This window comes from Bubalus bubalis, chromosome 21 (assembly GCF_019923935.1).
Source record: "Bubalus bubalis isolate 160015118507 breed Murrah chromosome 21, NDDB_SH_1, whole genome shotgun sequence".
In the NCBI taxonomy this organism is placed as follows: Eukaryota; Metazoa; Chordata; class Mammalia; order Artiodactyla; family Bovidae; genus Bubalus; species Bubalus bubalis.
In genome coordinates this window covers 55,441,552-55,456,546 of record NC_059177.1, presented here as the reverse complement: position 1 = coordinate 55,456,546, position 14,995 = coordinate 55,441,552, and the positions used below count along the sequence as shown (strand labels likewise).

Here is a 14,995-nt window from a genome sequence, read left to right as displayed (position 1 = left end):
CGCCTCTGGTGTCGGCAGGCAGGTTCTTTACTACGGCTGCCACCCGGGAAGCCCACTGGATGTCTAATTTGAGTTTCTGAGCCCCGATGTCAACTCCGTGGTGCTGCTGTGATGGAGGTGGGCGAGGATGTGGGACCCACCAGGCTGGTGACTGTGGGTTCTCTCACCTGAACTTGGAGCGCCTGGTGGGGCGGGGTGTCCCCAGGCAGGCCTCTTGCCCAGACTCGGGCGCCTTCCTCCTCCGGTTGCCCCTGATCCCAGGGCTCCCCCTCCTTTTCTCTTATTGAGCGCTGGTTGTTTGCCTCTTGTTTCGTTTCCAAGAAGTGTAGCAGAGTATCTTTCCAGTAGGTTCTCCACTGTGTCTCAGCTAGCAAGCCTTGTTTGATGTTGCTTGTGACCAAAAAAAAACTTGTTAACAAATGCAGACACTGAGGCTGTTTACAGGGTTGCTTTGTTTGTGGTCTTTCTGCGGCTTCTCTGGGCTTCCATTCTTGCTCACATCTCACATGGCCCTTGTCTCTAGAAGTGGGGTTTCTGGGTTGGGTGGCGCCCGTTTCTGCCTCCCTGCGTCCTGCCAGCTCATCTCTTCTGGGTTTGCTGACGGACATTCCCACGGGCAACTGTTTGCATGTGTCCATCACCCACAGCATCCTGGAGGTGACCTTTCGTTAACTGTTAATTTTTCCAGGTTTCATGGGAGAATCATTGTTCTAACTTTCCTTTTTTCTTTCTTTCTTTCTGCTACTAGGAAACTTGACTAATCTTTTCATATTTTTATTGGCCATTTGGATTTCTTTTGTGATTTCTGTCTTTTTTTTTAAGTAGCATGTGTATCTGTCTATTGGTGATGTTACAACTTCATATTAGGGACCCTCCATCAAATGAGTTAGGAAAATAACCGTCTTCCTAAGTTAAATTTGCTTTTCAACTTTACTGTGTTTTTGAAATAGATGTTTTTTTAAATTGAGAAGTGGTCAAGTCATTGAATCTTTTTTTTTTTTTTTAATGGAAAAGCCTTCTAAAGTGTTTGAGAAGGGACCAGAATGCTTCAGCAGGCGCCTGGAAACATGCGTCTGGGCTGTGTTTTGCTGGTGGGGATGACTGCGTCTGCTTGCTGCATGTTGGTGGTGGGACCAAGAGGTGCGCAGCGTGGTGTGTTTCCTTGCTTGCTTCCTTGCCCAGCACGTTCTGGGAGCCTGCTTTGCTCGTGGCACTGGGGGCTGTGGGAGTGTGTGGAGGAGTCTGCTCTGGGCCTGAGGACATTTCAGGGGTGGCAGTGTGGTACCGCCACCCCAGCGGGGAAAACAGGATCCTGGCCAGGGTTCCCGATTGTTTGCCTGTCCACCCCCCACTCCAGGACACTGAGTGTTGAGCACTGCGAGTGGCCAGCAGGCTTTTGGCATTTGCTGTAACGGTCTCTCGTTGGTACCATGAGCATGCTATGAAGTCAGACATTTAAATTCTGTTTTTATTTAACCATTTTACCAGATGTTTCCTGTGGTTTGACAGAGGTACCGTTTACTCGAAAGTTCACACTCCTGAGATCTGTAGTGTTATGGACACTGTTGCTATAGACAGTGATTCTGTCGGGGCTGGATTTGGAAGACCGCTTTTGCATCATTTTTGGGTCGAAGATGTGTTTTTCCCCGGAACGCAAATGCCATCTTCATCATCATCACATCATCTGTTACCGTTGTGATCTCCGGTTTATAAAAGGCCATAACGGGCTGATCAGCATTTATTCCCATAAACACCACGGTGCCGCCGTGGGCTGTACTTTCTGTGAGCCGGACCCAGGCATGCCTTGGTTTTGTCTGTAAAACTCACCTGGGGAGGAAAGAACTCAGGTTTGGGGGCGGGTGAAGGTCTGACCTGGCCCGGCAAGGGGACTGAGGCTGGGGGGGGTGTGTATGTCAGCGGAGGCGGGTGGTCCGTGACGCGGGGTGTGGGTGAGGACGCTGCAGACCTGTGCATCCTGTGCAGCCACCCCAGACCAGATTCTGCAGGAGGAAGTCTGTTCCTACAGACCCCAGCTCAGGGAACACGGGGCGTTCTGACCTTCCTGCTTAGAGGGGCCCTTGTGGGCCATGCTGCTCCTCTGAGCACCACCCCCCACCCCAGCCCCCCAGCCTCTCGTGGGTTCCATTCAGTCTCCTTTTCAGAGACGTTTTTAAAAGGCCAATGTTCTGGAAGACCGAGGAGACAAAGGAGGAGGAAATGGCACACTGTCATCCTGACGACCGAACTCTCGCGATCGGGGCAGTAAAGATGCGGGTCACCTTCTGGAAGGACACCCTCCATCCTCCATGCAGAAAGCGCCCAGGAGCCCCGGGCGGGCCCCGCAGCCGGCCCCCCGCCCCCCATACACACACAGCGCGCCACCTCCCGCGGCAGGGACTTTTATTCTGACGGGCCTCCCGCCCAGCCCGTCCTGCGCGGGACCGCCTGCCAAGTTTGGGAGGCCCACGGCTTTCTTGTGGGAGGACGCTGGGCTGTCTTCATGCTCTTTGGCAATGATTAAAGTGAGGTTAGTACCAAAAAAGCCCTTTCATTTTATTCCCTTATCCTTGCTTTTGCAAACCAGATGGCAACCCTGTATTTTCAGCTGTAATTGATTTAAACTCCGAAGGCAGCGAGGCCGGGCGAGGCGGCCCTGCCTCTGCTCCCTCTTCCTGCTCATCCCTCTGGCCTGCCAGGCGGCCCCGTCCCAGAGTCACATCCCCACCGCCCCTCAGCGTCCGGTTTCTTCTGCGAGGGGGCCGGGACTCTTAAAGGGGCCGCGGCCCCACTGCCGACAACACGTGAAGGCACCTGGGGAGTCCTTGCAGGAGCTGCCTTCCTGCGGTGGAAGCAGGCAGGTTTCAGGTGACGGCTGACGTGTTCGTGTTTCAGGCCGGCTGTCACGTGACTGGCTGCAGCCCGCAGCTCCGGGGAAGACGGGGTGCTTGTCCTTCCCACTCAAGTTTGGCCGCTCGGATTGCCTCCAAAAGGAGGTGGGGGTATGTTTTCAGTTTAGCGTGTATTCTTAAAGAAAATTACAAGGCAAATAAAAGCACTTGGCCACAACTGAAGTCTGGAGGCTCTGACCTCAGCTATGTGACCACTTCCCTCCGCGGGGAGGGAGAGGAAGCCCTCCTCTGCGAATGGATGGAGGGCCCGGGCGTCCACTGGAGAGGAGGCCCCTAGCGGCCTCAGGACGCAGGGCTCTCACCACCTAACTCCACGAGCAGCCCCCTCCCCCTGGCCCTGGGAGGAAGCTGAGGTTCCCATGGAGATGAGGAGCCCGCCTCCAGGGGCTCTCACCTGTCCTGTCCACAAGCCCGGCAGTTCCCTCGGGCTTGGGTTTCCGTCTGGTCATTTGGGGATCACGTTTGCAGGGCAGCAGGTTGAGGCCGTGGATCAAGGCAGATCTGTCAGCTGTTCACTAATGTTACACGAATGGTCGTTGTTACTAACACTCGCCATCCTTGGATGACTTGAAGTCATTTTTAAAGGCCCGTAGTGAAAAACGAGAACCACAAATAGGGTGTTTTGTGAGTCTCCAAACACTCAACCCTGACTGTAGTCCCTGTGTGTGTGTCCCTGGGGCCTTGGGCTCGGGTGAGCTGGCGATAGATGGATGGTCTTTGTTTATTTAGTTCTTGTGTCAAATGCTTACATTATTCCCCAGCATTTGTCTTGTGGACCACGTGGACTGTGTTTACAGAGATGTGTGTTTGTGCTGTTGTTGTGGGCCAGACCTATGGTTCTGGAAACCCATCGTTTTTATCTCGTAGTGAGGGACACTACCACCAATGATTAGTCAAAACGTCTAAGGACCGAGAGTTCAACACAGAGTTACCATGTGATCCAGCAAGTCCTCTTGTGAGTATAGACCCAAAGGAAGTGAAGGCATCTGTACACCTGTGTTCACAGCCCCCAGAGCAACCCAGTGTCCGTCAAGGAATGAGTGGGTCCGTGCAATGGAATATTGCTGCTGCTGCTGCTGCTGCTAAATCGCTTCAATCATGTCCGACTCTGTGCGACCCCATAGACGGCAGCCCACCGGGCTCCCCCGTCCCTGGGATTCTCCAGTCAAGAACACTGGAGTGGGTTGCCATTTCCTTCTCCAATGCATGAAAGTGAAAAGTGAAAGTGAAGTCGCTCAGTCGTGTCCGACTCTTAGCGACCCCATGGACTGCAGCCTACCAGGCTCCTCCGTCCATGGGATTTTCCAGGCAAAGTACTTAAAAAAGGAACCCAGTTCTGGCAGCTGGGTTGTACCCATGGATGTACCCTGAAGACCTTATGCAAAGTGAAATGTGCCGGTCACCAAAACACAGATAGTGTGTGATGTTCTTCAGTGGGGACTCATGTTCATCGAAGCAGCGAGGAGAAGGGTGATTGCAAGGTGGTTGAGGAGAGAGGACGGAGTTCATATTTAAGAGGTACAGAGTTTCATTTCGGAAAGAGGAAAAATTTCTGGATGTGGGTGACGGGGATGGTTACACAACAATGCAGGTGGGGACTTCCCTGGTGGTCCAGTGGCTAAGACCCCATGCTCCCCATGCAGGGGCTCTGGGTTCCATCCCTGCTCAGGGAACTAGATCCCGCAGGCCGCAGCTGAGGGCTGGCGTGCCACAGCTGAGAGAGCCCTGTGTGCTGCAGTGAAGATTGCAGACCCTGAGTGCCACCATTAAGACGAAGTACCAAAAAAAAACCAGTGCCTGTATATTTAATGCCACCAAACTGTGTATTTTTAAATGACTAAATATTGAATCTTACGTGTATTTTGCCACAATTAAAAAAAAAAAAGATTAAAAGAAAACCTTCCAAAGACTAATGATTAACTTCGGTTCAAGTGAATAAACAGTAATGAATTTATTATGTGTTCAGCCTTTGTAGTCCATGCTCAGCTGGGTTGAAGAGTGTGTAAAAAACTCGGAGGACAGATGGTCAACTCTCAGGCTAGGATGTTTGGGGCTTCATGGTGGGGAGTGGTCCTCATGTGAGGACCTGGGGAGGGGTGTGTGTGTGTTGTGTTTTTTTTTTTTAATTTAAAAGGTGATTGGGAGTCACCATTCCCACTTGATGTGGGAGGTCCTTGTGAAAAGGAAAGGGGTGTGTCACTCAGGGTATTGGGTGATGGCCCTCCTGGGTTCTCTGAAGACATTTTTAGGATCATTAACTCAAGAGTTGGGGCGGGGGTGTGATGCCCTTTCAGGGTTGAACAGTCATGGTTCTCCTGGTTTCCTCTTCCGGGTGCCAGGTTTGGGATTAAATATTTGATTTTTAATAGCCAGATGCTACTGACTTGACAGTAAAACTAAGCAGACACTATAGGGAAAGTCAGTCCTGAGTTCAGGAGTTTGAAAATGAGAATATTTATCAAGAAATGCATTTTAATAAGTTGGGAAGTGAAGCCTTCCACATCGGTTTTTTGCAAATCCCCTTGGGGACTTGCTTAGAGAATGGAGATTGGTGATTCGTAATTTGCCTATCAGTTGTCCATTGATTAGTAGCCTTTCTTAGTGTCCAGGAGTCCTTGAAATAATCTTGAAGAAATTCTAATCATGTTCTTACCCTGTAATTGAAGTAAAGAAAATAGCTCAGCTGTCCTTTTCCTCTGGTTTTCAGAAAGATAAGAGTTCAGCCAAGACCATGTGGCTGGCTGCTCAGAGAGAATTATTCACTAAATGCTTGAAATGTATACACTACATAATCTGCTGTCAGATGGAGGATCCCAAAGGCCCTTTAATAATCATACTTCCATAATTGATAATTATAATAACTGTTTTAAAGAATATTTGGTAGATGCCTCAGGATGTTTTATTAAATGAACATTTAATCACTTTATATACTCAATACTTAAATTCTCAAACGTTTTTAGTAAAGCTTTATAATAATTTAATTCAGTAATTTATTTTTCCTTGCAGAGTTTCTGATGTTAGTCAGGGTTGGTGGGTGGTTTTGAAAGAAAAACTGGCTTTTAAATTTTTGTTTAGTGTTAAATGAATGTGTTTAATTAGAACTTATCCTCTACTATCAAGAAGTCCATGGCTCCAAAATAAGACAAAAAGCTCATGTAGTTCTATGTCCACTGCCCCCCCCCCCAAATTTTAAAAAATGGGCAGATCTGAATAGACATTTCTCCAAAGAAGACACAGACGGCCAAAAAGCACACGAAAAGATGCTCCACTCTCAGTACTGACCAGAGAAATACAAATCTGAACTCCAACAGGGTGCCCCCTTGATGCCTGTCAGAAGAGCCGTCATCAAAAATATCCAAAGAAAAAGTCCTGCAGACAGCGTGGAGAAAAGGACTCCCTCCTAGACCACTGGGGGAAACACAGGTTGGTAGAGCCACTCGGAGAACAGGGTGGAGGCTGGTTACAAAACCAGAAGGAGAGCTACCGTCTGATCCACAAGTACCACTGCTGGGCACAGGTCCTCAGGAAACCGGGGTTGGAAACGAAACTTGGCGGCGCAGAGTTCATTGCACCACCATTTACAAAGAGCAGAATACCGGAGCAACCAAGTGTCCATCAACAGATGACAAAGAGCAGAATACCGGAGCAACCAAGTGTCCGTCAACAGATGACAAAGAGCAGAATACTGGAGCAACCAAGTGTCCATCAACAGATGAACGGGTACAGGAGGTGCGGTACTTGTGTGCGATGGAATACTACTCAGCCATAAAATAACAGAGTGATGCCGTGAGCAGTGACGTGGATGAACCTAGCGATTATCGTACTAAGTGAAGTCACAGAAAGACAAAAACACGGCACCCCTCACGTGTGGAATCTAGTTTTCTTAAAATTGATACAAATGAACTGATTTACAAAGCGGAAACAGACTTACGGACATTGGAAACAAAAGTACGCTTACTTAAAAGGGAGACATGGTAGGGCAGGGATGAATCGGGAGCTTGGGATGAACACACACCCACTGCTCCTCGTAAGACAGGTAACCCAGCAAGGGCCTGCTGTACAGCACAGGGAACTCTGCTCAATATTCCGTGATAACCTCTGTGGAAAAGAATCTAAAAAAGAATGATTCTGAGTGTATGCAGCTGAATCATGCCGCTGTGCCTGAAACTAACACAGCATCGTAAGCCGCCTGCACTGTAGTAAAATTAAAAGAAAAAGCAGCCCACGGGGTAGTGTGGAGCTGCTTACTGCCAGCATCAGGGCTCCCCCGGTGGCTCAGCTGGTAAAGAACCTGCCTGCCAGTTCAGGAGACGCAAGAGACTCGGGTCCAATCCCTGGGTCAGGAGAGCCCCTGGAGGAGAAAGAGGCAACCCACTCTAGTGTTCTTGCCTGGAGAGTCCACGTGGACAGAGGAGCCTGGCGGGCTGCAGTCTATGGAGTCACAAACGGTCGGACACAGCTGAACACAAACACACACGAGTCGGACACGACTGAACACACACACTGCCAGCGTGGGAGCTGGATGCTGGGAACACGCTTGTGTTCAGGGGCAGGAGCACAGCTGTGTGGGTCGTGAAGGACGGGAGGAATTGCCACAAACCAGACAGCACAGGAGGAAACGTGCGGGTCCGTCCTTGACAGGCGTGCGCACATGATGCAGGAACTCGTTTATAATCTCTCTCTTTAGCCAGTACATCACAGTATAGCTGAGTGAAAGAGGAGAAAAAGAGCGGAAGGATTTCAGGAGACTAGACATTGCTATGGGACCAGGCTGTTGGAGGAGAACCACTGCATCTTGGGTCCTGTTGTTGTAGGTGGAGTTCCAGTTGACTACAGGTCTTGGAGTTATCCTGATTTCAGTATTCAGTTCTGTTGGCGTTGGTTCTTACTTCCTTTTGATTTTTGGTTCAAAATATGCTGTGCACATTGAAGGGAGTTATCTGTTCTTTCGATTTCCTCCAGAGTGTTATATAGTTCTGGGTACCACACTTAAAGTTGAAGGGCTTCCCTGGTGGCTCAGACAGTAAAGAATCCGCCTGCAGTGCAGGAGACCCAGGTTTGATCCCTGGGTTGGGAGGATCCCCTGGAGGAGGGCATGGCAACCCACTCCAGTTTTCTTGCCTGGATGAACCCACTGGGTAGAGGAGCCTGGCGGGCTCCAGTCCATGGGGAGTCTGGTTCTGGGTACCACACTTAGAGGTGCATGCTGATTGGGAGAGCACACAGAGGTGGGTGACGACAGGATGGTATGGTGTTGACGGGGTTAGGACCGTTGGCAGGGATGCTTGTTGGCTCAAGAGGATCCTGGGCGTGGCAGGGTGGACGCAGAAGCAGTTTTCTGGTGGCTGGAAGAAGAAATAGACTTCCTTGGGTTTTTTCCAAAGAGCAGACTGTCAATCACAGAATTATACTGGAATGTAGTTTCCATTCATTGTAGGGGGTGCCTTTCATTGGCACTTTGCAGCCGTGGAGTGAACTGAGTGAGCCCCCGGCCCTGGGGGTGTCTGAGAAGTCGCCCTAAGGGGTCACGCAGGTGCGCTTCGATTCACACCCCTCTCCCATCGGTTGTCCGCAACCACCCCACCACAAAGCTCTCTTCCTCTGACCAGGATGACGCATCCAGGCTTTTCCCCGTAAACAGTATGCGGTGTCTTCCAGCGACTTGTCACCGAGTATGGAGTCAAGGCTAAGAGTGAGCCTTCCAAAGAGTTGGAATGGAATTAGAGAGGGGGCCCAGCTCCCACCCAGAAGGGGAGTGGAGATGGCATTGAAGGTGTTTTCAGACCACCCCCTTCCTGGTGGCAGGGCCTGGGATCGCTTCTCCAGTGACCCCTGAGCCAGACGCTGCCCTGGAGCTTCACGGGTTCCTGTCTCATTCAGTCCAGTTGGTGCAGGGTTTTCCTAAGAATCTGTTTGCTTTTTGGTCGGTCCACTTATGATTTGGGTGCTCGTGCTGACTTGGAGAAGGCAATGGTACCCCACTCCAGGACTCTTGCCTGGAAAATCCCATGGACGGAGGAGCCTGGTAGGCTGCAGTCCATGGGGTGGCTAAGAGTTGGACACGACTGAGCGACTTCACTTTCACTTTTCACTTTCATGCGTTGGAGAAGGAAATGGCAACCAACTCCAGTGTTCTTGCCTGGAGAATCCCAGGGACGGGGGAGCCTGGTGGGCTGCCATCCATGGGGTCGCACAGAATCCGACACAACTAAAGCAACTTAGCAGCAGCAGCAATAGCAGCTGACTTGTGGGAACGTCTGAGCAGGCAGCGTGCAGAGGTCCGTGTGTCCGGAAGGGCCGTGTCTCCCCTCTGACTCCCGGGCCGGCAGGTGGCTTCCGTTGTCCTGTGGCCTGAGCCCTGGGTACCACGTTTCTAGCCCGAGGAAGGCTTTCCCCGGGGAATCTCAGCGTCAGACTGAGGGTGTGCGGGAGCTGCTGGCTTGACCCCAGCAAAGCTGCTGCAGACACTGTCCATTTTAAGAGCCACCTCAGACTTCCCTGGTGGTCCAGTGGTTAAGAATCCACCTGCCAGCATGGGGAGACACGGGTTCGATCCCTGGTCCGGGGGGAGACTGCACATGCCGCTGAGCAACTGCTGAAGCCCAAGTGCCTAGAGCCTGTGCTCTGCAACAAGAGCCGCCACTGGGCTGAGCAGCCCGCACGCCTCAACTGGAGAGTGGACCCCGCTCGCCGTGTGCACACAGCAGCAAGGGCCCCGCCCAGCAGAAAAGCAAAGGGAGAAAAAGCAGGCGCTCTGGGCTGTCTCCGTGGGTGGATCCCCTGTGTCACCCTGCCTCTGTCCCTTGCCCGGCCGCCCCACGTCCGTAGCCCTGCCGCTGTGAGAGGCGAACCCCGTGGGCGCTGCAGACGCTGCGGCTGTCGGGCAGGAGGAGAGACAAGACGCCTCCATCCCTCCTTGGGTGCCTGGACTCTGTCCCATGCCAAGAATACGAGAGTTGCTTGTATCTTTTTTTTTAAGTGTTGTTCATTGAGAAAATGCCTAATGACAAACATCACTTACACATTTAGTAGCAGTAGGAATGCTAAGTTAATTTGTGTTTTATTGGTCTCAGCAACGCCTGCGTTCATTTGAAATGAGTGAGCGCACACATGGGGCCCACGTGACGTGGTCGGGCCGCAGGCAGGGCCGGGCGCACGAGGTGTCTGTGCGGGGCCGCCCTCCTGCTGCCAGCGCCCGCTGCCAGGCCCGGTGCGGGAGGGCGGGGAGCTTCAGCAGTCGGGCTCTCGGCGTGCACCTCTTTTCTAAAACTTTGGTTTTTCCCTCTTGTCTCAGCTCATGATGGGAAACATGCACAGGCTGTTCCAGTGGAGGAAAACTGTTCCCTTATTTACGTTGAGTCGAGCTGTTAGGAGGGCTTCCTAGGAGGTTAAAAAAAAACCTGCCTGCCATCACAGGAGACGCAGGTTCGATCCCTGGGTTGGGAAGAGCCCCCTGGAAGAGGAAATGGCAACCCACTCCGGTATGCTTGCCTGGGAAATCCCATGGACGGAGGAGCCTGGAGGGCCACAGTCCATGGGGTAGAGAGACATGGCTGAGCACAAGCTGTTAGGAGAGTGGTCCCGCGTCGCGGGTCTCAGCAGTCAGGGAGCCCCGACTCCCCAAGTGAAGCAGGTTTCTGAGCGCCGGCCCTGTTCTCGGGGCTGCAGCATGTGGGCACCCGGCGGCCTGGCCCCGCATCCCCGTTGGGTGTCCCTGGTGACAGGTGTCACAGATGACACAGTCTTCCCCCTTGGTCAAAGGCAGGGGTGGGCGGGCTCCCCCGTGCCCTGCCAAAGCCGGGTGGGCTGGGCACTGCAGCAGGGTCCCGGGTCCCTCTGTGTCCTGGGGAGCGGGGTTCTGAATGCCAGTTACTTCTCAGCTGTGTCCGGCCCGTGACACCCGGCTCACCGTTGAGTATCCCGGACAGCGTCTCCGCCTCACCTCCCAGCCTCGCAGTGCTGACGCCTTTCCTCTGAGCCCTGTGCCCTGCCGGGCTGTCTCGCCCCACACCTCCCTGCTTCCTGTCTGAAACTGGTGCTGAGGGGTGACGACACCCGACTAGGACGTCGTGGTCACACCCCCACGCCCCCCTCACAAGGAGGAAGGAGGGTGACCTGAGTCTGGATGACCTGGGGGTTCGTTTTGAAGCAGGACGTGGGCTGAGGGAGAAAAACTAAGGATGGGGGAGGTGAAGGGGGAAAGCGCTTCACAGCTCTTTGTGCCTGGTGTGTAAATGCTCCTTAAATTCTGCTTTTTCAGAAGAAAAGTCTTTTCCTGCTGGGCATTTCCTCTGAAATTTCCTTAATTCCCTTTCATTCATCACATACCGTTAACTGGGTCCCACATGATTCAGTTCAGTTCAGTCGTTCAGTCATGTCTCTCTGCGACCCCATGGACTGCAGCACGCCAGCCTCCCTGTCCTTTGCCAACTCCCGGACCTTGCTCAAACTCATGTCCATTGAGTCGGTGATGCCATCCAACCATCTCATCCTCTGCTGCCCTCTTCTTTTGCCTTCAGTCTTTCCCAGCATCAGGGTCTTTTCCAGCAAGTCGGCTGTTCACATCAGGTGGCCAAAGTATTGGAGTTTCAGCTTCAATATCAGTCCTTCCAATGAACACCCAGGACTGATCTCCTTTAGGATGGACTGGTTGGATTTCCCTGCAGTCCACGGGACTCTCAAGAGTCTTCTCCAACACCACAGTTCAAAAGCATCAAGTCTTTGGTGCTCAGCTTGCTTCACAGTTCAATCCTCACATGATACATCACATGATACCTGTCCTTTAACAGTTCACCTAGTGAATGGTTGTTTAAAACTCTGTGCTGTGCTCAGCTCCAGAGAGCGGGCAGAGCGTGGAGGGTGAGGACCTCCGGTCCCACTGGGGAGCCTCCCCCGGTGCTGTGACCCCTCGTGCACACACAGGTCCCTGCTGTGTCCTCCAGCCCCGTGGTTTGGGGGTCAGGGGGCCTCCCAGAGCTGAGGATGGAGACGGGGTGAGGCGGGGGCTGCCTGGGGCCTGCCGAGCGCCCAGTTGCCGCCCTGCCTCCATCTCTCAGCCTCTCAGGCTGAGTGTTCATTGGCTCCACCTCGGGCCTCTTCTCTGAGATGCTGGCACCTGCTGCCGGCCTGGTCCCTGTCCTAAACCCAGCACGTCAGCCAGCTAGGGCAGTGTTCTGCACCCCGTGGCCACCCCGCCAGCTCAGGGGTGTTCCTGAATTATGGGAGCCCAGGATGGGGTAGGGGACACAGGGGCACTGAACTGGGTCCAGGAGCTACGGCCTGTGGACCCCAGGGCACGAGAACATTTCCTCGAAAGCACTAAACTGCTTCATTCTGCTTCCCTCCCTGGCCTAAGAACTCGGAGCCTGTTGGTTTAGCTAACTGCTGAGAATGGGAAGACAGACCTTTCCAGGGGTTTGCTGTAGCTCTGGGCCCCGTTGGTAAAGGGCAGGGAGCCCTGCGTTCACGAGGGTGCGTGCTGAGGGCGTCCCGCACGGTCCCACTGCCTGGGGCCAAGCATGCATCCCCTGGGGATGCGGAGGCCAGAGCAGCAGCTCGTGGGAGCCTGGCCCGGACGCTCTGTCCCAGAGGACGGTGTCCCCTTCCTACTCGCGAGCCCCTTGCTGCCTTCTCTGTGGCAGCGCCCTCCCCGGGGTGAGGATGGGCCCCTGGGGGGTGGACCCGGGACCCTGAGCCTCGTGTTCTCGGGCGGTCCCCAGCACCCACCACCTAGGAGGCCTCTGGGTCCCTCGCGGAGCAGACGTGTCCCTAAGGAGGGTGGAGGCGCCGCGGGTCGCGGGCAGGAAGCATGTGGTTTTGGGTCCAGGAGCACGTGACTCCCGGGAAGCGGCGGAGCCCAGGGGTGATTCACTGGGGGAAGGAAAACGACGTCTGTGTCCAAGCTCCGGGAACCGGGAAAAGGAGCTTGGAAGTGTGAGTAATGTGTAATTTACTAAAATTAACCAGCGACTTCTTCAGACGGCTTCTGGGTGTTTTCGGTGTCTTTTCTGGTCCTCGATGCCCGCTGCATCCTGCCTGCAGGGGCCCGTCTCCCCTGTTCACTCCTCCCGCACCCAGGGTGACGTGGGACAGACCCTCTGCTGCTCGGGCACCCTCCCCGGAACAAGGCTTCAGTCCCTGACCCTCCAGACCGGCTGCCCGGTTGGGCTGGGTGGTGTCTGGGGCCTCAGGGGGCTGGGTTTGTGTGAGCCTCCCTGCCAGCCTTCTGCCCACACCTCCCCTCTGATGCCCGGATTGTGAGCCCCTGAGCAGGGCTGTGTCTTCTTCCCATAACCATCACAAGATAGGGACTTGGTTAGTGTTGGTGGACAGGCACGGAGCCTGAACTGCACGGGGGCTTGTCCCAGTGACGCGACCAGCCCGCGACCTCTCAACAGTTTGTGATGTGATGTCTAGAAACCTCATTTTTTGGGGAAATTATGTCAGGGAGGCAGTTGATATAGAACATCAAACACTAGAGGGAAAGTATCAGTCGGTCAGTCGTGTCTGGCTCTGTGCAACCCCCTGGACTGTAGCCGCCAGGCTCCTCTGTCCGTGGGATTCTCCAGGCAAGAATACTTGAGCGGGTCGCCATTTCCTTCTCCAAGGGGATCTTCCTGATGCAGGGATCGAACCCGTGTCTCCTACATTGGCAGGCAGACTCCTGACTGTCTGAGCTACATTAAGGGAAAAACACCCTGTTCGGGAAAAGCCCACTCACCTCAGGTCGGACGGCTGGTGTCGCTGCTGTGTTGGCATCCGTGGTTACGACTGTGGAGCCTTCTGCATAAAGGCCAGCAATGTGCTCTGAATCTACACAGGGAGACGATACGTTACGGACAGGCTGGTTTCAGAATTAAGGGCTTTTTTTCCCTTTTCTTTCTCTGGTCTCATAATTCTTTGGAAGTTGCCGGGATCTGTGGGACATGTATGGAGCGTCTCGTCTGGACTGTCTGACTTGTCTGTGATCGTCTTCATGGGCTGCAAGTTTGTCCTCTAATCGTGTCTAAGTGACTCTGTCGAGTCCACCAGAGGATGGGGGAGCGGGTGAGGACACCCACGAACTGCACGGCGTGCCGTGTTCGGCCAGGTTGTGCTGCAGCTGATGAGCTGAGCTCACGGGTGGCTTGTTCCGCCCGCACGATTCCGCACACGTGTAGCCTTCGGTCCCTGTTCGAGACCCTCCCAGGTGGCCCCCATGCCCACACGGCGGCTGAGGACACCGGCTCTGGGGATGTGCTGGCAGAACCAGACTGGTCTCCTGCATCACCGCCCCACCTCCCCAAGCCCCAGTGCCATCCTGATGGGCACAGACTGCATCTGCGGGACAGCTGCTCAGGCCCCGGGGCCTCGCCCTCACCCGCAGTTTCTCAGTGGTCATGGGCAGGGCACTGGGCATGAGGGTGCCAGGCCGAGTGGGCTCTCAGATGCCCTGGGGGGCTCCAGGGACACAGGAAGGCAGGCTCACTAGCGGGGTGAGGGGAGGGTGGCTCTCTCGAAAGCCTGCGTGGGGCACTCTGGCAGATCCAGGGCCAGAGCCAGGCTCACCAGTTGGGGGCTGTCGGTGGCCCAGGTGTGTGGACGGTCCCTTCCTGCTGGTGCCATGGAGCGGACCCCAGACCCTGCAAGGGCACCGCTCCCCAGCGCCCACGCAGGCTAGCGTGCCGGCCCGATTCCCTGCAGGCTATTGGAGGCGCCCCAAGGTGGGGTGATGACGGTGTGGTCCCTCCCCATGGCAGAGAAGGCTGGAACGATTGGTGTGAGCAGGGCCATGGCCTCCTTCCCTACCCAGAAGCTGTCAGGCGTTCCCATCTGAGCGCGTGCTGTTCTCTTTTCAGGAATAAGACGGCCAACGGGGACTGCCGGAAAGACCCCCGGGAGCGGAGCCGCAGCCCCATCGAGCGGGCCGTGGCCCCCACCATGAGCCTGCACAGTGGCCCCCTGTACACGTCCCTGCCCAGCCTGAGCATGGAGCAGCCCCTCGCACTGACCAAGAACAGCCTGGACGCCAGCAGGCCAGCCGGCCTCTCGCCCACCCTGGCCCCGGTGGAGCGGCAGCAGGTACGCCTCTGTCGGGGGGGGGGCGG

General features: G+C 54.5%; 1 protein-coding gene across 16 annotated transcripts in view; it reads left to right on the top strand.

Annotated features, from left to right (window-relative positions):
* VGLL4 (vestigial like family member 4) overlaps window positions 1–14,995 on the top strand; it is a 161,462-nt gene that overhangs the window by 140,652 nt on the left and 5,815 nt on the right. For 14 of the 16 annotated variants that reach the window (XM_045163867.1, XM_045163874.1, XM_045163864.1 and 11 more), the window contains one exon: window positions 14,747–14,969. In XM_045163867.1, coding sequence (XP_045019802.1) covers window positions 14,747–14,969 — 223 coding nt within the window. The other 2 variants (XM_045163877.1, XM_045163878.1) reach the window with 2 other exon arrangements.